At 49.9% G+C, this 25536-nt stretch overlaps 1 protein-coding gene across 5 annotated transcripts in view; it reads right to left on the reverse strand.

The window, feature by feature from the left end:
* Positions 1 to 982: 982 nt before the first annotated feature.
* Positions 983 to 25536, reverse strand: part of LOC132382365 (zinc finger protein DPF3-like) — a 207308-nt gene continuing 182754 nt past the window's right edge. For all 5 annotated transcript variants that reach the window (XM_059952514.1, XM_059952493.1, XM_059952490.1 and 2 more), the window contains 2 exons: positions 7652 to 7733; positions 983 to 4997 (listed from right to left, as the gene is read on the reverse strand). In XM_059952514.1, coding sequence (XP_059808497.1) covers positions 4927 to 4997; positions 7652 to 7733 — 153 coding nt within the window. In that variant the 3' untranslated portion in view covers positions 983 to 4926. The remainder of the gene's footprint in view (positions 4998 to 7651; positions 7734 to 25536) is intronic.

A 25536-nucleotide genomic window follows, 5' to 3' on the forward strand; every position in this document is an offset into this window, starting at 1 on the left:
TTAGTATGGTTTGAGGCTCTATATTGACAAACCATCTCCTTAGTTACAGAGTCTGTGAGCAGCAATCATAGGAATAGCAGCATTAATGTTTATTTTGGAAATCATATGCTAGTAAAGCCAACCAAGACCTTTGATAAAGTGCAGGGTGGTGTACTGCAGGCTCATCAAACCATGTAGAGATAGGTCCAGTCAGCCAGCGGGCAGGGAGCAACATCACCAACTCTGCAGCTGTGTAAACCGGTGGCTCATCACCTTGAGCCACCTCAGCTACCCTGCTCTAATCTCCCCCCTCTGCAGTCCCACACCAGGCCCTTCCCAAGCTTTGGGACCGAGCCCTGACACAGTCCATCACGGCCAAGGGAAGGGGCTGGATCTGTGACTGGGGAAGCTATCTGACCCAGGGGAGGTATCCACCCGCCTTGGTGGTGGGTGCCTGCTCTGGGAAGAGTGTCTGAACCAGCAGAGGGTATCTATCTGCTGCAGGGGTGATTTTCCTGCGAGTGAGTGTCTGACTCCGGGGAGAGAGCGTCAGCCTTCTGTGGGTGGGTGTTTGCCTCTGAAGTAGTGGGGTCTGGCTGACCCCAAGGTTGTGTCTGCTCCTGGTGTACTCAGGAAGCCGCTGTGTCTGTGTCTGCTCCTGGTGTACTCAGGAAGCCTCTCAGTTGTACTGGACATCTCACACTGCCCAATGTGGTCAGGGGAATGATTACCACTGTCTGCGCAGTCTGGTCCTCAGTGGGAACTGGTGGCTAGCGTGACGGTAAAAGTTGGCAAACCTCATTCCAAGGCAGAGAGGCAGTTTGGACAGGAATAAATTAAAGTGGCACAAGATCAGTATGAGTTATCCTCCCTTTCAAACTGTTGGTTCTAACCCCCGTGGAAAGGGAGTCTGCCATGTTTGTAACCTGCACAAGAGGTGGGAGATGCCAGCCCCCCAGTCTGCTCACTCACCTTAAAAACTTACACCCTCCACCCTCCCCCTCCCAGAGAAACTTAGACTTCCACACTTCAAAACTTAACTCCCAAGAAACTAGGAAATTCCATTTCATCTTTTGCCTCTCAGAACACCACCCAATCAGGATATGTTTTATTCCTCGACCAATCAGGGTAAGTATCTCATATTATCTTGTGATTCACAATGCTTCTTTGATTAATTACATAATGGAGCATTCTAAATCAGTCCTTTCTTCTCTCTTTCCTCTCCCTCCCCAGAAAACTAAAGCAAACTCTCAAAAAATTGGCCTAATTGTTGCAAAACCTATTGATTATCAAACAAGTGGCTCTGCAGATATCTTTAAATAAATATAACTAATGGACTGAATATGATTCCACAAACACTCCCTGAACTTTTCATTCTTCTTTGTTTTGTTTTTGCCAAGGCAGAATTTTGGAGGAGGAGCAGTTAAATTCTACAAGATGCAATTTAACAGTATTACCTGCCTGATCTGTCAAGTTTTCTTTCACCATTGCTTAGCTGGATAAGTCGTGCATTCAGTACTAATAGAAAGCGGTAAGCGGAGTCAGCTTCAAGTTGAAAGTTTGCTCTACTCCACAGCAGAGGGGAATCTATAACCACCTGTCATACTTCCAGCTAAAGCAGGAAGAACTCCTTTCAACTGTGGCACTGAAGGGATTCTCCTGCACCTCCCAGTGTGAAATGAACTACCAACTTCTCTGGCACCCCAGCAGTGTATGGGGAGGGGGGCTTGTGATGATCTGGCCACACGATAAACGTATGATAATCATTCGAGTACACTAAGAACCAAATCACTCCAAAGGCAGACTATTTTAAAATCCTGCTCACTAAGCTAACTTGCTGGGTAATGGAGATTCAGAAATCAATTTACCAAGTACAGCAGCTCCAGCCACGACACACTTACAGCAGGCAGGAGGAACCCAGGGAACGGGGCAGACCAGAGAGTTTCACACTTGTGCTTTCCAGGTAGGATAAGCCGAGCGCTGGGGCAGGATAGTGGTTGGCACATTGCTGTTACAGCTCTGGCCGCTCCTGAGTTCAGAGTTCGATTCCAGTGCCTTGTGGAAAGCGTGGGTTTTCCCCGGGCGCTCGTTTGCTCTCACCGGGTGGATTAACTGGCCATTGTAAATTGTCCTGTCATTAGGTTAGGGCTAATCTGGGCTGTGGGGTGCTGTGCCACTCTGCATTGTATTGCTAGGTAAACGAGTAAATTGAATGGATTCAGTGGTTGTTCCAGCCAGTTAAGCTGCTTACAGTCAGTGCAGCTCAACGTTGCCCAAAGAGGAGAAAGTGTTAGGGGTTTAACACACCAGTAGTTCAGGCACGTCCAATGACTTTCTTTGAGGCATTGATTCTGTAGGTCTGGTTTTAATTTCACTTGTAAAGCTCGTCGAGACATTGCCCTGTATGATATGTCTTTGTCCGACGTTACGTGCCTGTGATATCAGTTCTCAGATGCACTTGTGCATGTGACAATAAAGTCAACGTTGACTATTACAGGACCTGTAAAATGATCCCAATTACACATTGAACCTGTAAGTGGCCACTGAGTAAACCACATCATGAGGACAGCTTAAACACTGTCAATTTTGCCCAATTATTAGTCCCTAGAAGAGCAAAGACATCAAGGATTACTTATGAATAACTGACCTGCGACCAGGTCTCCAATGCTGCAACAAAAACATCAGATCATTGTACTGTAGTGGTTAGCACAAGGATTTACAGTACCAGCGGCCTGGGCTCCTTTCTCGCCACTGCCTGTAAGGATTTACAGTACCAGCGGCCTGGGCTCCTTTCTCGCCGCTGCCTGTAAGGATTTACAGTACCAGCGGCCTGGGCTCCTTTCTCGCCGCTGCCTGTAAGGATTTACAGTACCAGCGGCCTGGGCTCCTTTCTTGCTGCTGCCTGTAAGGAGTACATTTTCTCTGGGCGCTCCAGGTTCCATGCACTGCCACTGGTAAACTGTCCCGTGATTAGGCTAGGGTTAAAACAGGGGATTGCTGGGTAGCATGGCTCAAAGTAACAAAAGAGCTTATTTTGTGCCGAATCTCAATAAATAAATAAAGAGATAACACTGGCGTGGTGGATTTGTTCAGACAGCTCATTTCCTTCTATTCAAAGGGCGAAGTGGACATAGTGAGCTTGGCTGTGATGCTTTCTTCGTATCCTGCCTGAAGGTCGCTGGGCTGGGACCCACTGCATGCAGAGAAAGGAAGTGGGCCCCAGAAGTAAGGGGGGCTAGTGTTGGGAATGGCAGCTTGAATGCATAAATACAGGGAAGGAGATGCATCAAGCAGTTAAACAAAACCTCCCCTTACCTGCAAAATAAGACAGTGTGAATTCCCATTGGCACATCGTATTAAAGAGAAAAGGCAGCAGGGATCTTCCTGAATTAACACACCCCAGCGGCAGGTGTGCATTGATATTTAACTTCGTCAACACAAGAAGAGGCTTGTGGCAGGTTGGGGAGAACCACAAAGCCTAATTGTTGGGCTAACTCCAAAATACAATGAGCTCTCGTGGGGCATATTCAGAAATAAATTAAAAACAAAACCCAGTCTGTTTTTTTTCTCTCTGTAGTGTCATTCACAATCTTAGTGCCCTTGGCTTGTGAACTACTGGAAACCACAGTAGTAACTTTGAAATCTGCAGAGTAATATGTAAAAGTAATAGATGTTTAGTGAGATTGGTGAAAGGCTTAAAGTCAGCCAGGTTAACCCACCTTCCAGTGTCACAGGGTCCTTTACCCAAAGAGGTCGACGGGTTTGGTGTAACATTTCACTCGAAAGATAGCACATCTCTGACAGTGCAGCATTGACATACCACAAGAATTCCCAGTTCCTTGGTTACAGTGACAAGAAAGTACACTAATAGACTACCTTGAGCATCTGAACTGTAAACAAATAAGCACACACAATTTCTACACTGGTTTTAGATCTGATGAGCTCTATAAAATACTGATACAGATATGCTAATATTCTTGATTATTAACACCACACAATAACCACAAAAACATTGATACTCTCACCAAAGTCTAACATAATGGAATTATCTTTCACCTTATCAGAGAATATACTGGCATCTTATTTAGGAACTGAGTGAAGTTATGTTAGAATGCGACAGTGAACTGAGAGGATAGAGCCGAGCTGGTGCTTTGTGTTAGACCTTCTCTGAAGCAACTATTCTCAACAGCAAGTCTTCAAATGAAAAACACAAACTGACAGACAGCTGATAAAAAAAATCTTGCCAACTTGTTCAGGTTGATAATGAACACGTGTAAAAAAACAATAATGCTGTTGAATGTAAACTTTCAAGTTTAAGGTTAACACTGGCTATTTCTGTAGTGTACAACATTAAGATCAGGATTGATGACTGGTTGTTCAGTCTCTGACTACGTTCCGTAGAGCCACGTTAGCTGAGGCTCGGGTGTTTCACAGAGCTAGGGAATGGGACTAGGGCAATGCTCCATTTGGAAATACTACCTCAGTCCCACGCTCCCGTGAGTTATCTGTTATTCCTTTGTTTTATTGGATAATATACTTTCAAACAAACTAGTATTTAGTTTACTGTTTTTTTACCAAATCTTGTAAATGCACAACTTTAGGGAACTCAGGATATTTCAGTAACTAATTAGGAACTTCAAAGGCAATTTCAGTTATTAATGTTTAAGAAGATGGGAACCTTTGTGTCATTTTGCAAAGTGAGCTGAGTGGCTAAAGGCAATGGAACTGTAAAGAACAGCCAGTGAGGATTCTAATGACACACAGGGAAGTGACAACAATCAAACTCGGCATGACGGCAATATTGGACTACAGGCTAAACGTAGTAATACTTTGCTTCATCTTCACACTTTGTAAAAGGTTCATATTTTAGCCTGAATGTGCAAGTACTGACCATGGGCATCTACATTAAACTGATTTAAAAAAAATATAAAACTTGAAGACACTGAACTAGGGTTTGCTGACACAAGCAGAAGCCTTTTCCTTCAGTTGCTCCAGGCACAAGTGACAACTCCAGCTTCCTGTAGGTGAGAAAGAACATAATGTTTACAAATTCCCAGCATGTCTTAGTAAGTACGGACTATTCAACAGTTCTTCTAATCGTTGCATGTCATATATTTCTCCTTCGACCCATCCCATTTTGCATATTGCTGTTTTTTCCCCTTTACATCACAGGCAAACCGATACTTATGGATTGCACTAACCTCACTGAAAGTGGTTTATCAGGCTTTTCAGATGAGAGGTAACCAAGCCAGTGAATGTTTTTGGAAGCATGCGTGGCATCACATATGTAGGAAGGGAGTGGACAAGGGGTTGGGCACATTGATAAGATAGAGTCGAGGTAAATTCAGTGGGACAAGGGCAGGCAGAAACAACAGATTAACTTACAGAGCTCTGGAAGAACTCCACTGGTCAACAAACTTAGCTTGTTACTTTCCCCCTTTCCTACCCCTTAAGAGTGAGAAAAGTGGCTCTGTCACCCTGTACTTTCACTGATGGTTGTCCAGCAGACAGGAAAAGGGCATGAGAGGACGGCCCCGGTCTAGAGAGGGTGTGGAGGGTAAGACGGAGCTACACACGCTGGCTGCGGCTTGAATAGGGATTGTGGAATGTGGGACATAGAGTTGGGTATGGACAGTTATATGATAAAGATGAACTTTGGATGGACTTCATTGTGACCTTTGCACGTTGCCAGCCAGTACAGAAGCTGAAGGACAGCACAGTAGCACGGACCTATTTCAGCGGCAGCAATTAATGTTGGGGTTCAATTCTCGCCACTGTCTTTAAGGAGTTTCTACGCTCTTCCCATGAGCATGTGGGTTTCCTCCAGGTGCTCTGGTTTCCTCCCACAGTCCAAAGACTTCCATTTAGAGTTAGTGAATCTAGGCACGCTGTGTCGACCCCGGAAACACAGCGTCACTTGTCAGCTGCTTAACACAGTCCTCGCTGAGTTGATTCGACACAAACGATGCATTTCACTGAATGTTTCCAGGTGTCAATGTACGTCTGGCAAGTAAAGCTAATCTTTATATTAATAGTTATACTCTGCATTCATTTTCCCGTTTTACTGTCTTAAGCATGGCTTGATCTGCCTGGATGGTATACAAACAAATGTTTTTCACTGTATCTTGGTAGACGTCCCAACAGTAAACCAATCTTCAAAGGGAGTGGGAGGAGAGAGCCACACACAGCCCAGTGTAATCAGCCAGAAACTAAACACACCGTGACAGTGGGATTTGTAGGCATGGTCGGAGACTTGTTGAGTTGAGTGCAGACCAGTGCTCTGTCTGTGCTGGGAGCCCAGCGAATGGACCACGCACCATTGACCAGCATGGCAAGGCTGTGCAGTGGGCCAGAGCACAGATACTTCCAAGTTCCCTTCCAAAGTAGGTCAACATTCAGCTCATTGAGTCTACATTGGCATTTCCCCCCTAACCTTTCCTGTTAGCTATTCTTCCCACCAATCTCCTACATGCCAATTTATAGTGACCAATTAACCCACCAATCCACATCTTTGGGATGAGGAAACAGGTGTACCCACCTGAGGGGGTGGGGCAGACCCCACACAGTCAGAGGGAGAACATACAAACTCCACACAGACAACACCCGAGGTCAGGATTGAACCTGGCATTCTGGCACTGTGAGGCAGTGACGGTAGCCGCTCCAAGATTACTGACCTTGTGAGGTTATTCAGCTCGCTAGAACCTGTTCCCTGCTTTTGATCCGCGACTGCCTGCATTGACCAACATCTCAACTCTTCCCACTGCCATTGACCAATGGATTAGGAGCGGAAGGCCACTTGGTCCTTTGACCCTGCCTCACTCTTCAGTGAGACTGGGGATGATCTGACGGCAGCCTCCTCCCCGCCACTGTGGTGAAGAGGTGGGATCAGATACCCTGCCGCAGTAAAGGTCAATAGTGTAGCCTGTCTCTCACAGCTGTTGGCCTTCTGTGCCCACTGTCCAGGAGAGTGAGTGACAGACCGAGCCTGAGAGGGCCCTAACTAGGAACACAACACCCTTAGCTGTCCATCTGTGACCCTGCGAGCTTCACCCACCCGACCAACAACAGTCTGTGGAAAGTTAACCAAGGAAACTGTCCCTTTGGTCCACTGATTCCATGTCAACCACCACCCACTTAAACTAATCCTGCACTAATCCCATTCTCCCAGCACACCCAGCAATTCCACTTTATTCTTCCACTCACATACACAACTTCACAGCCATCAGTTACGAACCTGCACGCCTTTTGGCTGTGTGGAATCTGGGGCTTTTGGTCATGAAGGGACTCCACAGGGACAATGTCAGAGGTCAGGATTGACCCTGCGAAATGTGGCTCTACCAGCTGTGCCCCTCGGGCCTCGTCGTAGTCCTCTGCTTCGCTGAGCCTTGACAACTGAGTGCAGTAGTTGTTGAAATATGCATCAGGGGATTGTAACCCACCTCAAGCAGGAAGAATCCCACCATTGCCACAATAAGACCATAATTCTTAGGACTACCATGCTCAACTGTGCACATCGATGGTCCGCAGGAGCTCTTTCACGCACATTAGTAAAATCCATCCAGACTGGGGTCACAAAGTTGAACCAAAACAAAAATGAGGGGTTGAGAACAAGTTTCTGGGGATTCAGAAAATCTCAATTAAGTGACAGTACATCTGCTAGTGAATACCGTACCTTCAGGAGGGTGCACCATTGGTGGGTTTAAACAGTACATATGGTAACCCCGGTCACAGTCATCACAAAACAACAACTGGTCCTAGAAAATAAAGAGAGTTCCATTTACTAAAGCGCCAAGATGTCACCTTGTGTACATCTTCAAAATAAACTGTCTTCAAATAATCGACACAACGTACTACTTAGCAAGCCAGTTGTTCGAGCTACAGTTAGGGTATTTGCAGCATGAGACTGGGAAGAGAAGTCAGCGAGGAAAATGCAAAGAGGGAGCAACTGGTCAAGCAGCGTCTGCAGGGGTACAGGGAACATGTCGGGCCAAGACCCTTCATCTGCTCTGATGCAAAGAGGGAGGTAGCTTAGATGAAAAGAAACATTCATTTGGAAATAATCTCTGAATGCAGAAGTAACTTGCAAACTTCCAAATGTGACAAGAGAAGCTGGAGCAGGCAATTCTACCCCTCGTGGTGGTTATACATTTAAGATGATTGTGGCTGGTCTCTCATATATACATCCTACATCTTCCTTAGAATACACTAATCCATTGATCTATGACTGAGCCTCCACAGCCCCCTGTAGAAAGATTCAATGATTTACCACCTTCTGGGTAAAGACATTTCTTTGATTCTCAGTTCTGAATGTTCAACTGCTTATCCTGATTCTAGACTCCCAGCCAGGGGAACACGATCCCTGTGTCCACCTGGCCTTGTGAGAATGTTTCATCTGTCGGTGGGATCTGCTGATCTCCGAGTGTTATCTGTGTGGAGTTTGGACATCCTCTCCGTGATTGTGCTGGGTGCTCCATTTTCCTCACACATCCCAGGGACGTGTGGGTTGATGCGTGAACTGGCCACTCCTGTTTGCCCCAGGGTGGAGGTGACTGCTAGAATCCAGGGGCAGAGAGCTGGTGGAGATGTGAGGAGAATGGGTTTAAGGAAAGTAAATGGGAGAATGAGAGAGACTGTTGGGATTGGTCTGACAGCCAGTGTACTGGCTGGATGGCCCCCTTCATTGTAACAAGGTAATATTCAGTACTGTGCAAAAGTCTTAGGTACAGGTAAAAAAACCTGCAAAGTGAAGATGCTTTCAAAAATAACAAAATGTAAAGTTTCTAAGTATCAAAAAATACTATAAAGAGCAATAAACAGTAAAAAAAATTCTAAATCAAGTCAATATTTGGTGTGACTACCATTTGCCTTTAAAACTTCATCAGTTTTCTTGGGTACACTGTCATTCAGTTTTATCAGAAAATCAGCTGGCAGGTTATTCCGAGCATCTTGGAGAACTTGCCACAGTTTATCTGCAGACTTTGGCCATCTTGCCTGCCTCTGTTTCTCCAGGTAATCCCAGACAGCCTCAATGATGAGATCAGGGCTCTGTGGAGGCTATTCCACCTGAAACTATATAAAAATTCTCGGGTGCCAAAGATCTAGTCACAGGACAGTAGGTAGCTCATTTAGGACTAAAATTAGGAGGGAATGTTTACTCAGAGGACCGTGATAACTGCATTGAAAAGACCAACAGAATCTGAATAATAAGGAATTCAAGGCGATAGGGCAGAATATTGAACTAGGAGAGAAGAATTGTTGCAATTATGGTTGAGACCTCACCGAATGGCCTATTTCTGACTTGTTCCTTCATCATTAGGTCCCTAACACTGACACTTGTAGCATCTACAAAAGCAAATGAACACTTTTCCACACTATATTCTGCTCTCCCTCCCCTCCAATTCACCCCTTGTGTGCAGATTTCCCTGCACCACCCTCTCTGTAACTTCTCACAGTCCATACTGCCTCCAGTTACTGCATCATCAACATTTGGTCCCCTCTTCCAGTCGTTGATACGGATTATGGAAGTCAGAGAACAACAGGACATTATCAGTCTTGTGCAGGATCTAGAATACAGCACTCTGCAGTTCTCCACAGACCTCCCAAAAAATGAAACTCTCACAATCACCAGAACCTAACAATTACCTGGAGGTACACTCCTTGGTTACTCAGACAAACAACAAGCACAGGATTAAAAATCCAGAAATCTATCTAAGAGTACTGGGCAGTGAGCTTATGAATAACTGAGATTGAAACCATCAGATGTTATTGACTTAGGACTGAAGTAAGTTGGCAGTTAGACATGAAACTATTCCATAGTCTTCTGTGTCACGAGAACAGGAAGACAATGAAACTGCAGGCATTGCCTGTCCACAAGTAGAAAAGGCTGAAGAGAGTGTGGAGAGAAAAACATAAGTGTTAGGATGCTGATCTTTCGCCAGAAGTGGGAAGCATGTTTTAAGCAGCTGAGACCAGAGAGAAAAGAGCCTGTGACTGGAAGAAGGCTGAGGCAGGCTGTGGACACAAGTGTTGGCGGTGGTGGTGCTGACTGAGAGTGGGAAGGCTGGTTAGCTGCAGAGCCATTGGAGAAGAACAGACAAGAGGGAGAAAGACAGTGCTGGATCAGTGGACACAGATCAGAACAGCTACTGGAACCCAGCTGAATGCTAGAAATACCCAGCTACTATACATAATGCAGTTGGTAGACCTTTCATTACTACTAGAAACTCTAACACAAGGTTAAGGCGTTGGAGTCTGAGGGTGGCAGGGTGCCTGGCTGTAAGAGTGATTTTGAACGCCCATTTGTCAGTCACTTTGACCCTGACTCCTGCACTGTTCCAACAAAGGTCAAGGACAACACCTTATCGGCCTGCAACCCAGAGGATTCAGCACCAAATTCAACAAAACCAAACCCAGCTCTAAACTCATGGCCTGCTGGGCAGTTGTCCTAGCATTGTCTAGCTGCAGGGGACATTCTCTGTAGCTGCTACTGTCTATTCTACATTCTACCTCTGTTACTAGCTCGATGTACTGTGTAATGAATTGGTTTTGTACAAACAGTACACAAGAACAAGATTTTCAATTATGTGACAACAATGATAATAACAAACTAGTTAACCCTCTTGTTCAGAGGAATGACTGCTACCTCCAGCAGGAACTCAAAGACACTCAGAGGAGTCTCCAACTCTGCTTCTTCAAAACCCTCTCTAATTAGAGAAGCTGCAGCGGTCCCCACTCCCATCCCTGACATAAACACAAGAGATGCTGCAGTCCCCACTCCCATCCCTGACATAAACACAAGAGATGCTGCAGTCCCCACTCCCATCCCTGACATAAACACAAGAGATGCTGCAGCGGTCCCCACTCCCATCACTGACATAAACACAAGAGATGCTGCAGTCCCCACTCCCATCCCTGACATAAACACAAGAGATGCTGCAGTCCCCACTCCCATCCCTGACATAAACACAAGAGATGCTGCAGTCCCCACTCCCATCCCTGACATAAACACAAGAGATGCTGCAGTCCCCACTCCCATCCCTGACATAAACACAAGAGATGCTGCAGTCCCCACTCCCATCCCTGACATAAACACAAGAGATGCTGCAGTCCCCACTCCCATCCCTGACATAAACACAAGAGATGCTGCAGTCCCCACTCCCATCCCTGACATAAACACAAGAGATGCTGCGGTCCCCACTCCCATCCCTGACATAAACACAAGAGATGCTGCAGTCCCCACTCCCATCCCTGACATAAACACAAGAGATGCTGCGGTCCCCACTCCCATCCCTGACATAAACACAAGAGATGCTGCAGTCCCCACTCCCATCCCTGACATAAACACAAGAGATGCTGCAGTCCCCACTCCCATCCCTGACATAAACACAAGAGATGCTGCGGTCCCCACTCCCATCCCTGACATAAACACAAGAGATGCTGCAGTCCCCACTCCCATCCCTGACATAAACACAAGAGATGCTGCGGTCCCCACTCCCATCCCTGACATAAACACAAGAGATGCTGCAGTCCCCACTCCCATCCCTGACATAAACACAAGAGATGCTGCGGTCCCCACTCCCATCCCTGACATAAACACAAGAGATGCTGCAGTCCCCACTCCCATCCCTGACATAAACACAAGAGATGCTGCGGTCCCCACTCCCATCCCTGACATAAACACAAGAGATGCTGCAGTCCCCACTCCCATCCCTGACATAAACACAAGAGATGCTGCGGTCCCCACTCCCATCCCTGACATAAACACAAGAGATGCTGCAGTCCCCACTCCCATCCCTGACATAAACACAAGAGATGCTGCGGTCCCCACTCCCATCCCTGACATAAACACAAGAGATGCTGCAGTCCCCACTCCCATCCCTGACATAATCACAAGAGATGCTGCAGTCCCCACTCCCATCCCTGACATAAACACAAGAGATGCTGCGGTCCCCACTCCCATCCCTGACATAAACACAAGAGCTGCTGCGGTCCCCACTCCCATCCCTCACATAAACACAAGAGATGCTGCAGTACCCACTCCCATCCCTGACATAAACACAAGAGATGCTGCGGTCCCCACTCCCATCCCTGACATAAACACAAGAGATGCTGCGGTCCCCACTCCCATCCCTGACATAAACACAAGAGATGCTGCGGTCCCCACTCCCATCCCTGACATAAACACAAGAGATGCTGCAGTCCCCACTCCCATCCCTGACATAAACACAAGAGATGCTGCAGTCCCCACTCCCATCCCTGACATAAACACGAGAGATGCTGCAGCGGTCCCCACTACCATCCCTGACATAAACACAAGAGATGCTGCAGTCCCCACTCCCATCCCTGAAATAAACACAAGAGATGCTGCGGTCCCCACTCCCATCCCTGACATAAACACAAAAGATGCTGCGGTCCCCACTCCCATCCCTGACATAAACACAAGAGATGCTGCAGTCCCCACTCCCATCCCTGACATAAACACAAGAGATGCTGCAGTCCCCACTCCCATCCCTGACATAAACACAAGAGATGCTGCAGTCCCCACTCCCATCCCTGACATAAACACAAGAGATGCTGCAGTCCCCACTCCCATCCCTGACATAAACACGAGAGATGCTGCAGCGGTCCCCACTACCATCCCTGACATAAACACAAGAGATGCTGCAGCGGTCCCCACTCCCATCCCTGAAATAAACACAAGAGATGCTGCGGTCCCCACTCCCATCCCTGACATAAACACAAGAGATGCTGCGGTCCCCACTCCCATCCCTGACATAAACACAAGAGATGCTGCAGTCCCCACTCCCATCCCTGACATAAACACAAGAGATGCTGCGGTCCCCACTCCCATCCCTGACATAAACACAAGAGATGCTGCAGTCCCCACTCCCATCCCTGACATAAACACAAGAGATGCTGCAGTCCCCACTCCCATCCCTGACATAAACACAAGAGATGCTGCGGTCCCCACTCCCATCCCTGACATAAACACAAGAGATGCTGCAGTCCCCACTCCCATCCCTGACATAAACACAAGAGATGCTGCGGTCCCCACTCCCATCCCTGACATAAACACAAGAGATGCTGCAGTCCCCACTCCCATCCCTGACATAAACACAAGAGATGCTGCGGTCCCCACTCCCATCCCTGACATAAACACAAGAGATGCTGCAGTCCCCACTCCCATCCCTGACATAAACACAAGAGATGCTGCGGTCCCCACTCCCATCCCTGACATAAACACAAGAGATGCTGCAGTCCCCACTCCCATCCCTGACATAAACACAAGAGATGCTGCGGTCCCCACTCCCATCCCTGACATAAACACAAGAGATGCTGCAGTCCCCACTCCCATCCCTGACATAAACACAAGAGATGCTGCGGTCCCCACTCCCATCCCTGACATAAACACAAGAGATGCTGCAGTCCCCACTCCCATCCCTGACATAATCACAAGAGATGCTGCAGTCCCCACTCCCATCCCTGACATAAACACAAGAGATGCTGCGGTCCCCACTCCCATCCCTGACATAAACACAAGAGCTGCTGCGGTCCCCACTCCCATCCCTCACATAAACACAAGAGATGCTGCAGTACCCACTCCCATCCCTGACATAAACACAAGAGATGCTGCGGTCCCCACTCCCATCCCTGACATAAACACAAGAGATGCTGCGGTCCCCACTCCCATCCCTGACATAAACACAAGAGATGCTGCGGTCCCCACTCCCATCCCTGACATAAACACAAGAGATGCTGCAGTCCCCACTCCCATCCCTGACATAAACACAAGAGATGCTGCAGTCCCCACTCCCATCCCTGACATAAACACGAGAGATGCTGCAGCGGTCCCCACTACCATCCCTGACATAAACACAAGAGATGCTGCAGCGGTCCCCACTCCCATCCCTGAAATAAACACAAGAGATGCTGCGGTCCCCACTCCCATCCCTGACATAAACACAAAAGATGCTGCGGTCCCCACTCCCATCCCTGACATAAACACAAGAGATGCTGCAGTCCCCACTCCCATCCCTGACATAAACACAAGAGATGCTGCAGTCCCCACTCCCATCCCTGACATAAACACAAGAGATGCTGCAGTCCCCACTCCCATCCCTGACATAAACACAAGAGATGCTGCAGTCCCCACTCCCATCCCTGACATAAACACAAGAGATGCTGCAGCGGTCCCCACTCCCATTCCTGACATAAACACAAGAGATGCTGCGGTCGCCACTCCCATCCCTGACATAAACACAAGAGATGCTGCAGTCCCCACTCCCATCCCTGACATAAACACAAGAGATGCTGCAGTCCCCACTCCCATCCCTGACATAAACACAAGAGATGCTGCAGTCCCCACTCCCATCCCTGACATAAACACAAGAGATGCTGCGGTCCCCACTCCCATCCCTGACATAAACACAAGAAATGCTGCAGTCCCCACTCCCATCCCTGACATAAACACAAGAGATGCTGCGGTCCCCACTCCCATCCCTGACATAAACACAAGAGATGCTGCGGTCCCCACTCCCATCCCTGACATAAACACAAGAGATGCTGCAGTCCCCACTCCCATCCCTGACATAAACACAAGAGATGCTGCAGTCCCCACTCCCATCCCTGACATAAACACAAGAGATGCTGCAGTCCCCACTCCCATCCCTGACATAAACACAAGAGATGCTGCAGTCCCCACTCCCATCCCTGACATAAACACAAGAGATGCTGCAGTCCCCACTCCCATCCCTGACATAAACACAAGAGATGCTGCGGTCCCCACTCCCATCCCTGACATAAACACAAGAGATGCTGCAGTCCCCACTCCCATCCCTGACATAAACACAAGAGATGCTGCGGTCCCCACTCCCATCCCTGACATAAACACAAGAGATGCTGCAGTCCCCACTCCCATCCCTGACATAAACACAAGAGATGCTGCAGTCCCCACTCCCATCCCTGACATAAACACAAGAGATGCTGCGGTCCCCACTCCCATCCCTGACATAAACACAAGAGATGCTGCAGTCCCCACTCCCATCCCTGACATAAACACAAGAGATGCTGCGGTCCCCACTCCCATCCCTGACATAAACACAAGAGATGCTGCAGTCCCCACTCCCATCCCTGACATAAACACAAGAGATGCTGCGGTCCCCACTCCCATCCCTGACATAAACACAAGAAATGCTGCAGTCCCCACTCCCATCCCTGACATAAACACAAGAGATGCTGCGGTCCCCACTCCCATCCCTGACATAAACACAAGAGATGCTGCGGTCCCCACTCCCATCCCTGACATAAACACAAGAGATGCTGCAGTCCCCACTCCCATCCCTGACATAAACACAAGAGATGCTGCGGTCCCCACTCCCATCCCTGACATAAACACAAGAGATGCTGCAGTCCCCACTCCCATCCCTGACATAATCACAAGAGATGCTGCAGTCCCCACTCCCATCCCTGACATAAACACAAGAGATGCTGCGGTCCCCACTCCCATCCCTGACATAAACACAAGAGCTGCTGCGGTCCCCACTCCCATCCCTCACATAAACACAAGAGATGCTGCAGTACCCACTCCCATCCCTGACATAAACACAAGAGATGCTGCGGTCCCCACTCCCATCCCTGACATAAACACAAGAGATGCTGCGGTCCCCACTCCCATCCCTGACATAAACACAAGAGATGCTGCGGTCCCCACTCCCATCCCTGACATAAACACAAGAGATGCTGCAGTCCCCACTCCCATCCCTGACATAAACACAAGAGATGCTGCAGTCCCCACTCCCATCCCTGACATAAACACGAGAGATGCTGCAGCGGTCCCCACTACCATCCCTGACATAAACACAAGAGATGCTGCAGCGGTCCCCACTCCCATCCCTGAAATAAACACAAGAGATGCTGCGGTCCCCACTCCCATCCCTGACATAAACACAAAAGATGCTGCGGTCCCCACTCCCATCCCTGACATAAACACAAGAGATGCTGCAGTCCCCACTCCCATCCCTGACATAAACACAAGAGATGCTGCAGTCCCCACTCCCATCCCTGACATAAACACAAGAGATGCTGCAGTCCCCACTCCCATCCCTGACATAAACACAAGAGATGCTGCAGTCCCCACTCCCATCCCTGACATAAACACAAGAGATGCTGCAGCGGTCCCCACTCCCATTCCTGACATAAACACAAGAGATGCTGCGGTCGCCACTCCCATCCCTGACATAAACACAAGAGATGCTGCAGTCCCCACTCCCATCCCTGACATAAACACAAGAGATGCTGCAGTCCCCACTCCCATCCCTGACATAAACACAAGAGATGCTGCAGTCCCCACTCCCATCCCTGACATAAACACAAGAGATGCTGCGGTCCCCACTCCCATCCCTGACATAAACACAAGAAATGCTGCAGTCCCCACTCCCATCCCTGACATAAACACAAGAGATGCTGCGGTCCCCACTCCCATCCCTGACATAAACACAAGAGATGCTGCGGTCCCCACTCCCATCCCTGACATAAACACAAGAGATGCTGCAGTCCCCACTCCCATCCCTGACATAAACACAAGAGATGCTGCGGTCCCCACTCCCATCCCTGACATAAACACAAGAGATGCTGCAGTCCCCACTCCCATCCCTGACATAATCACAAGAGATGCTGCAGTCCCCACTCCCATCCCTGACATAAACACAAGAGATGCTGCGGTCCCCACTCCCATCCCTGACATAAACACAAGAGCTGCTGCGGTCCCCACTCCCATCCCTCACATAAACACAAGAGATGCTGCAGTACCCACTCCCATCCCTGACATAAACACAAGAGATGCTGCGGTCCCCACTCCCATCCCTGACATAAACACAAGAGATGCTGCGGTCCCCACTCCCATCCCTGACATAAACACAAGAGATGCTGCGGTCCCCACTCCCATCCCTGACATAAACACAAGAGATGCTGCAGTCCCCACTCCCATCCCTGACATAAACACAAGAGATGCTGCAGTCCCCACTCCCATCCCTGACATAAACACGAGAGATGCTGCAGCGGTCCCCACTACCATCCCTGACATAAACACAAGAGATGCTGCAGCGGTCCCCACTCCCATCCCTGAAATAAACACAAGAGATGCTGCGGTCCCCACTCCCATCCCTGACATAAACACAAAAGATGCTGCGGTCCCCACTCCCATCCCTGACATAAACACAAGAGATGCTGCAGTCCCCACTCCCATCCCTGACATAAACACAAGAGATGCTGCAGTCCCCACTCCCATCCCTGACATAAACACAAGAGATGCTGCAATCCCCACTCCCATCCCTGACATAAACACAAGAGATGCTGCAGTCCCCACTCCCATCCCTGACATAAACACAAGAGATGCTGCAGCGGTCCCCACTCCCATTCCTGACATAAACACAAGAGATGCTGCGGTCCCCACTCCCATCCCTGACATAAACACAAGAGATGCTGCAGTCCCCACTCCCATCCCTGACATAAACACAAGAGATGCTGCAGTCCCCACTCCCATCCCTGACATAAACACAAGAGATGCTGCAATCCCCACTCCCATCCCTGACATAAACACAAGAGATGCTGCGGTCCCCACACCCATCCCTGACATAAACACAAGAGATGCTGCAGTCCCCACTCCCATCCCTGACATAAACACAAGAGATGCTGCAGTCCCCACTCCCATCCCTGACATAAACACAAGAGATGCTGCAGTCCCCACTCCCATCCCTGACATAAACACAAGAGATGCTGCAGTCCCCACTCCCATCCCTGACATAAACACAAGAGATGCTGCGGTCCCCACTCCCATCCCTGACATAAACACAAGAGATGCTGCAGTCCCCACTCCCATCCCTGACATAAACACGAGAGATGCTGCAGCGGTCCCCACTACCATCCCTGACATAAACACAAGAGATGCTGCAGCGGTCCCCACTCCCATCCCTGACATAATCACAAGAGATGCTGCGGTCCCCACTCCCATCCCTGACATAAACACAAGAGATGCTGCGGTCCCCACTCCCATCCCTGACATAAACACAAGAGCTGCTGCGGTCCCCACTCCCATCCCTCACATAAACACAAGAGATGCTGCAGTCCCCACTCCCATCCCTGACATAAACACAAGAGATGCTGCGGTCCCCACTCCCATCCCTGACATAAACACAAGAGATGCTGCGGTCCCCACTCCCATCCCTGACATAAACACAAGAGATGCTGCAGTCCCCACTCCCATCCCTGACATAAACACGAGAGATGCTGCAGTCCCCACTCCCATCCCTGACATAAACACGAGAGATGCTGCAGCGGTCCCCACTACCATCCCTGACATAAACACAAGAGATGCTGCAGCGGTCCCCACTCCCATCCCTGAAATAAACACAAGAGATGCTGCGGTCCCCACTCCCATCCCTGACATAAACACAAAAGATGCTGCAGTCCCCACTCCCATCCCTGACATAAACACAAGAGATGCTGCAGTCCCCACTCCCATCCCTGACATAAACACAAGAGATGCTGCAGTCCCCACTCCCATCCCTGACATAAACACAAGAGATGCTGCAGCGGTCCCCACTCCCATCCCTGACATAAACACAAGAGATGCTGCGGTCCCCACTCCCATCCCTGACATAAACACAAGAGATGCTGCAGTCCCCACTCCCATCCCTGACATAAACACAAGAGATGCTGCAGTCCCCACTCCCATCCCTGACATAAACACAAGAGATGCTGCAGTCCCCACTCCCATCCCTGACATAAACACAAGAGATGCTGCAGTCCCCACTCCCATCCCTGACATAAACACAAGAGATGCTGCAGCGGTCCCCACTCCCATTCCTGACATAAACACAAGAGATGCTGCGGTCCCCACTCCCATCCCTGACATAAACACAAGAGATGCTGCAGCGGTCCCCACTCCCATTCCTGACATAAACACAAGAGATGCTGCGGTCCCCACTCCCATCCCTGACATAAACACAAGAGATGCTGCAGTCCCCACTCCCATCCCTGATATAAACACATGAGATGCTGCAGTCCCCACTCCCATCCCTGACATAAACACAAGAGATGCTGCGGTCCCCACTCCCATCCCTGATATAAACACAAGAGATGCTGCAGTCCCCACTCCCATCCCTGACATAAACACAAGAGATGCTGCAATCCCCACTCCCATCCCTGACATAAACACAAGAGATGCTGCGGTCCCCACACCCATCCCTGACATAAACACAAGAGATGCTGCAGTCCCCACTCCCATCCCTGACATAAACACAAGAGATGCTGCAGTCCCCACTCCCATCCCTGACATAAACACAAGAGATGCTGCAGTCCCCACTCCCATCCCTGACATAAACACAAGAGATGCTGCAGCGGTCCCCACTCCCATTCCTGACATAAACACAAGAGATGCTGCGGTCCCCACTCCCATCCCTGACATAAACACAAGAGATGCTGCAATCCCCACTCCCATCCCTGACATAAACACAAGAGATGCTGCGGTCCCCACTCCCATCCCTGACATAATCACAAGAGATGCTGCAGTCCCCACTCCCATCCCTGATATAAACACAAGAGATGCTGCAGTCCCCACTCCCATCCCTGACATAAACACAAGAGATGCTGCAATCCCCACTCCCATCCCTGACATAAACACAAGAGATGCTGCGGTCCCCACACCCATCCCTGACATAAACACAAGAGATGCTGCAGTCCCCACTCCCATCCCTGACATAAACACAAGAGATGCTGCAGTCCCCACTCCCATCCCTGACATAAACACAAGAGATGCTGCAGTCCCCACTCCCATCCCTGACATAAACACAAGAGATGCTGCAGCGGTCCCCACTCCCATTCCTGACATAAACACAAGAGATGCTGCGGTCCCCACTCCCATCCCTGACATAAACACAAGAGATGCTGCAATCCCCACTCCCATCCCTGACATAAACACAAGAGATGCTGCGGTCCCCACTCCCATCCCTGACATAATCACAAGAGATGCTGCAGTCCCCACTCCCATCCCTGATATAAACACAAGAGATGCTGCAGTCCCCACTCCCATCCCTGACATAAACACAAGAGATGCTGCAATCCCCACTCCCATCCCTGACATAAACACAAGAGATGCTGCGGTCCCCACACCCATCCCTGACATAAACACAAGAGATGCTGCAGTCCCCACTCCCATCCCTGACATAAACACAAGAGATGCTGCAGTCCCCACTCCCATCCCTGACATAAACACAAGAGATGCTGCAGTCCCCACTCCCATCCCTGACATAAACACAAGAGATGCTGCAGCGGTCCCCACTCCCATTCCTGACATAAACACAAGAGATGCTGCGGTCCCCACTCCCATCCCTGACATAAACACAAGAGATGCTGCAGTCCCCACTCCATCCCTGATATAAACACAAGAGATGCTGCAGTCCCCACTCCCATCCCTGACATAAACACAAGAGATGCTGCAATCCCCACTCCCATCCCTGACATAAACACAAGAGATGCTGCGGTCCCCACACCCATCCCTGACATAAACACAAGAAATGCTGCAGTCCCCACTCCCATCCCTGACATAAACACAAGAGATGCTGCAGTCCCCACTCCCATCCCTGACATAAACACAAGAGATGCTGCAGTCCCCACTCCCATCCCTGACATAAACACAAGAGATGCTGCAGTCCCCACTCCCATCCCTGACATAAACACAAGAGATGCTGCGGTCCCCACTCCCATCCCTGACATAAACACGAGAGATGCTGCAGTCCCCACTCCCATCCCTGACATAAACACGAGAGATGCTGCAGTCCCCACTCCCATCCCTGACATAAACACAAGAGATGCTGCAGTCCCCACTCCCATCCCTGACATAAACACAAGAGATGCTGCAGTCCCCACTCCCATCCCTGACATAAACACAAGAGATGCTGCAGCGGTCCCCACTCCCATCCCTGACATAAACACAAGAGATGCTGCGGTCCCCACTCCCATCCCTGACATAAACACAAGAGATGCTGCAGTCCCCACTCCCATCCCTGACATAAACACAAGAGATGCTGCAGTCCCCACTCCCATCCCTGACATAAACACAAGAGATGCTGCAGTCCCCACTCCCATCCCTGACATAAACACAAGAGATGCTGCAGTCCCCACTCCCATCCCTGACATAAACACAAGAGATGCTGCAGCGGTCCCCACTCCCATTCCTGACATAAACACAAGAGATGCTGCGGTCCCCACTCCCATCCCTGACATAAACACAAGAGATGCTGCAGCGGTCCCCACTCCCATTCCTGACATAAACACAAGAGATGCTGCGGTCCCCACTCCCATCCCTGACATAAACACAAGAGATGCTGCAGTCCCCACTCCCATCCCTGATATAAACACATGAGATGCTGCAGTCCCCACTCCCATCCCTGACATAAACACAAGAGATGCTGCGGTCCCCACTCCCATCCCTGATATAAACACAAGAGATGCTGCAGTCCCCACTCCCATCCCTGACATAAACACAAGAGATGCTGCAATCCCCACTCCCATCCCTGACATAAACACAAGAGATGCTGCGGTCCCCACACCCATCCCTGACATAAACACAAGAGATGCTGCAGTCCCCACTCCCATCCCTGACATAAACACAAGAGATGCTGCAGTCCCCACTCCCATCCCTGACATAAACACAAGAGATGCTGCAGTCCCCACTCCCATCCCTGACATAAACACAAGAGATGCTGCAGCGGTCCCCACTCCCATTCCTGACATAAACACAAGAGATGCTGCGGTCCCCACTCCCATCCCTGACATAAACACAAGAGATGCTGCAATCCCCACTCCCATCCCTGACATAAACACAAGAGATGCTGCGGTCCCCACTCCCATCCCTGACATAATCACAAGAGATGCTGCAGTCCCCACTCCCATCCCTGATATAAACACAAGAGATGCTGCAGTCCCCACTCCCATCCCTGACATAAACACAAGAGATGCTGCAATCCCCACTCCCATCCCTGACATAAACACAAGAGATGCTGCGGTCCCCACACCCATCCCTGACATAAACACAAGAGATGCTGCAGTCCCCACTCCCATCCCTGACATAAACACAAGAGATGCTGCAGTCCCCACTCCCATCCCTGACATAAACACAAGAGATGCTGCAGTCCCCACTCCCATCCCTGACATAAACACAAGAGATGCTGCAGCGGTCCCCACTCCCATTCCTGACATAAACACAAGAGATGCTGCGGTCCCCACTCCCATCCCTGACATAAACACAAGAGATGCTGCAGTCCCCACTCCCATCCCTGATATAAACACAAGAGATGCTGCAGTCCCCACTCCCATCCCTGACATAAACACAAGAGATGCTGCAATCCCCACTCCCATCCCTGACATAAACACAAGAGATGCTGCGGTCCCCACACCCATCCCTGACATAAACACAAGAAATGCTGCAGTCCCCACTCCCATCCCTGACATAAACACAAGAGATGCTGCAGTCCCCACTCCCATCCCTGACATAAACACAAGAGATGCTGCAGTCCCCACTCCCATCCCTGACATAAACACAAGAGATGCTGCAGTCCCCACTCCCATCCCTGACATAAACACAAGAGATGCTGCGGTCCCCACTCCCATCCCTGACATAAACACGAGAGATGCTGCAGTCCCCACTCCCATCCCTGACATAAACACGAGAGATGCTGCAGCGGTCCCCACTACCATCCCTGACATAAACACAAGAGATGCTGCAGCGGTCCCCACTCCCATCCCTGAAATAAACACAAGAGATGCTGCGGTCCCCACTCCCATCCCTGACATAAACACAAGAGATGCTGCGGTCCCCACTCCCATCCCTGACATAAATACAAGAGATGCTGCAGTCCCCACTCCCATCCCTGACATAAACACAAGAGATGCTGCAGTCCCCACTCCCATCCCTGACATAAACACAAGAGATGCTGCAGTCCCCACTCGCATCCCTGACATAAACACAAGAGATGCTGCAGTCCCCACTCCCATCCCTGACATAAACACAAGTGATGCTGCAGCGGTCCCCACTCCCATTCCTGACATAAACACAAGAGATGCTGCGGTCCCCACTCCCATCCCTGACATAAACACAAGAGATGCTGCAGTCCCCACTCCCATCCCTGACATAAACACAAGAGATGCTGCAGTCCCCACTCCCATCCCTGACATAAACACAAGAGATGCTGCAATCCCCACTCCCATCCCTGACATAAACACAAGAGATGCTGCGGTCCCCACTCCCATCCCTGACATAAACACAAGAGATGCTGCGGTCCCCACTCCCATCCCTGACATAAACACAAGAGATGCTGCGGTCCCCACTCCCATCCCTGACATAAACACAAGAGATGCTGCAGTCCCCACTCCCACCCTGACATAAACACAAGAGATGCTGCAGTCCCCACTCCCATCCCTGACATAAACACAAGAGATGCTGCAGTCCCCACTCCCATCCCTGACATAAACACAAGAGATGCTGCGGTCCCCACTCCCATCCCTGACATAAACACAAGAGATGCTGCAGTCCCCACTCCCATCCCTGACATAAACACAAGAGATGCTGCAGTCCCCACTCCCATCCCTGACATAAACACAAGAGATGCTGCAGTCCCCACTCCCATCCCTGACATAAACACAAGAGATGCTGCAGCGGTCCCCACTCCCATTCCTGACATAAACACAAGAGATGCTGCGGTCCCCACTCCCATCCCTGACATAAACACAAGAGATGCTGCAGTCCCCACTCCCATCCCTGATATAAACACAAGAGATGCTGCAGTCCCCACTCCCATCCCTGACATAAACACAAGAGATGCTGCAATCCCCACTCCCATCCCTGACATAAACACAAGAGATGCTGCGGTCCCCACACCCATCCCTGACATAAACACAAGAGATGCTGCAGTCCCCACTCCCAACCCTGACATAAACACAAGAGATGCTGCAGTCCCCACTCCCATCCCTGACATAAACACAAGAGATGCTGCAGTCCCCACTCCCATCCCTGACATAAACACAAGAGATGCTGCAGTCCCCACTCCCATCCCTGACATAAACACAAGAGATGCTGCAGTCCCCACTCCCATCCCTGACATAAACACAAGAGATGCTGCAGCGGTCCCCACTCCCATTCCTGACATAAACACAAGAGATGCTGCGGTCCCCACTCCCATCCCTGACATAAACACAAGAGATGCTGCAGTCCCCACTCCCATCCCTGATATAAACACATGAGATGCTGCGGTCCCCACTCCCATCCCTGACATAAACACAAGAGATGCTGCAGTCCCCACTCCCATCCCTGACATAAACACAAGAGATGCTGCGGTCCCCACTCCCATCCCTGACATAAACACAAGAGATGCTGCGGTCCCCACTCCCATCCCTGACATAAACACAAGAGATGCTGCAGTCCCCACTCCCATCCCTGATATAAACACAAGAGATGCTGCGGTCCCCACTCCCATCCCTGACATAAACACAAGAGATGCTGCAGTCCCCACTCCCATCCCTGACATAAACACAAGAGATGCTGCAATCCCCACTCCCATCCCTGACATAAACACAAGAGATGCTGCGGTCCCCACACCCATCCCTGACATAAACACAAGAGATGCTGCAGTCCCCAGTCCCATCCCTGACATAAACACAAGAGATGCTGCAGTCCCCACTCCCATCCCTGACATAAACACAAGAGATGCTGCAGTCCCCACTCCCATCCCTGACATAAACACAAGAGATGCTGCAGTCCCCACTCCCATCCCTGACATAAACACAAGAGATGCTGCGGTCCCCACTCCCATCCCTGACATAAACACAAGAGATGCTGCAGTCCCCACTCCCATCCCTGACATAAACACGAGAGATGCTGCAGCGGTCCCCACTACCATCCCTGACATAAACACAAGAGATGCTGCAGCGGTCCCCACTCCCATCCCTGACATAATCACAAGAGATGCTGCGGTCCCCACTCCCATCCCTGACATAAACACAAGAGATGCTGCGGTCCCCACTCCCATCCCTGACATAAACACAAGAGCTGCTGCGGTCCCCACTCCCATCCCTCACATAAACACAAGAGATGCTGCAGTCCCCACTCCCATCCCTGACATAAACACAAGAGATGCTGCGGTCCCCACTCCCATCCCTGACATAAACACAAGAGATGCTGCGGTCCCCACTCCCATCCCTGACATAAACACAAGAGATGCTGCAGTCCCCACTCCCATCCCTGACATAAACACGAGAGATGCTGCAGTCCCCACTCCCATCCCTGACATAAACACGAGAGATGCTGCAGCGGTCCCCACTACCATCCCTGACATAAACACAAGAGATGCTGCAGCGGTCCCCACTCCCATCCCTGAAATAAACACAAGAGATGCTGCGGTCCCCACTCCCATCCCTGACATAAACACAAAAGATGCTGCAGTCCCCACTCCCATCCCTGACATAAACACAAGAGATGCTGCAGTCCCCACTCCCATCCCTGACATA

The sequence above is a fragment of the Hypanus sabinus genome, chromosome 2 (genome assembly GCF_030144855.1).
Source record: "Hypanus sabinus isolate sHypSab1 chromosome 2, sHypSab1.hap1, whole genome shotgun sequence".
In the NCBI taxonomy this organism is placed as follows: domain Eukaryota; kingdom Metazoa; phylum Chordata; class Chondrichthyes; order Myliobatiformes; family Dasyatidae; genus Hypanus; species Hypanus sabinus.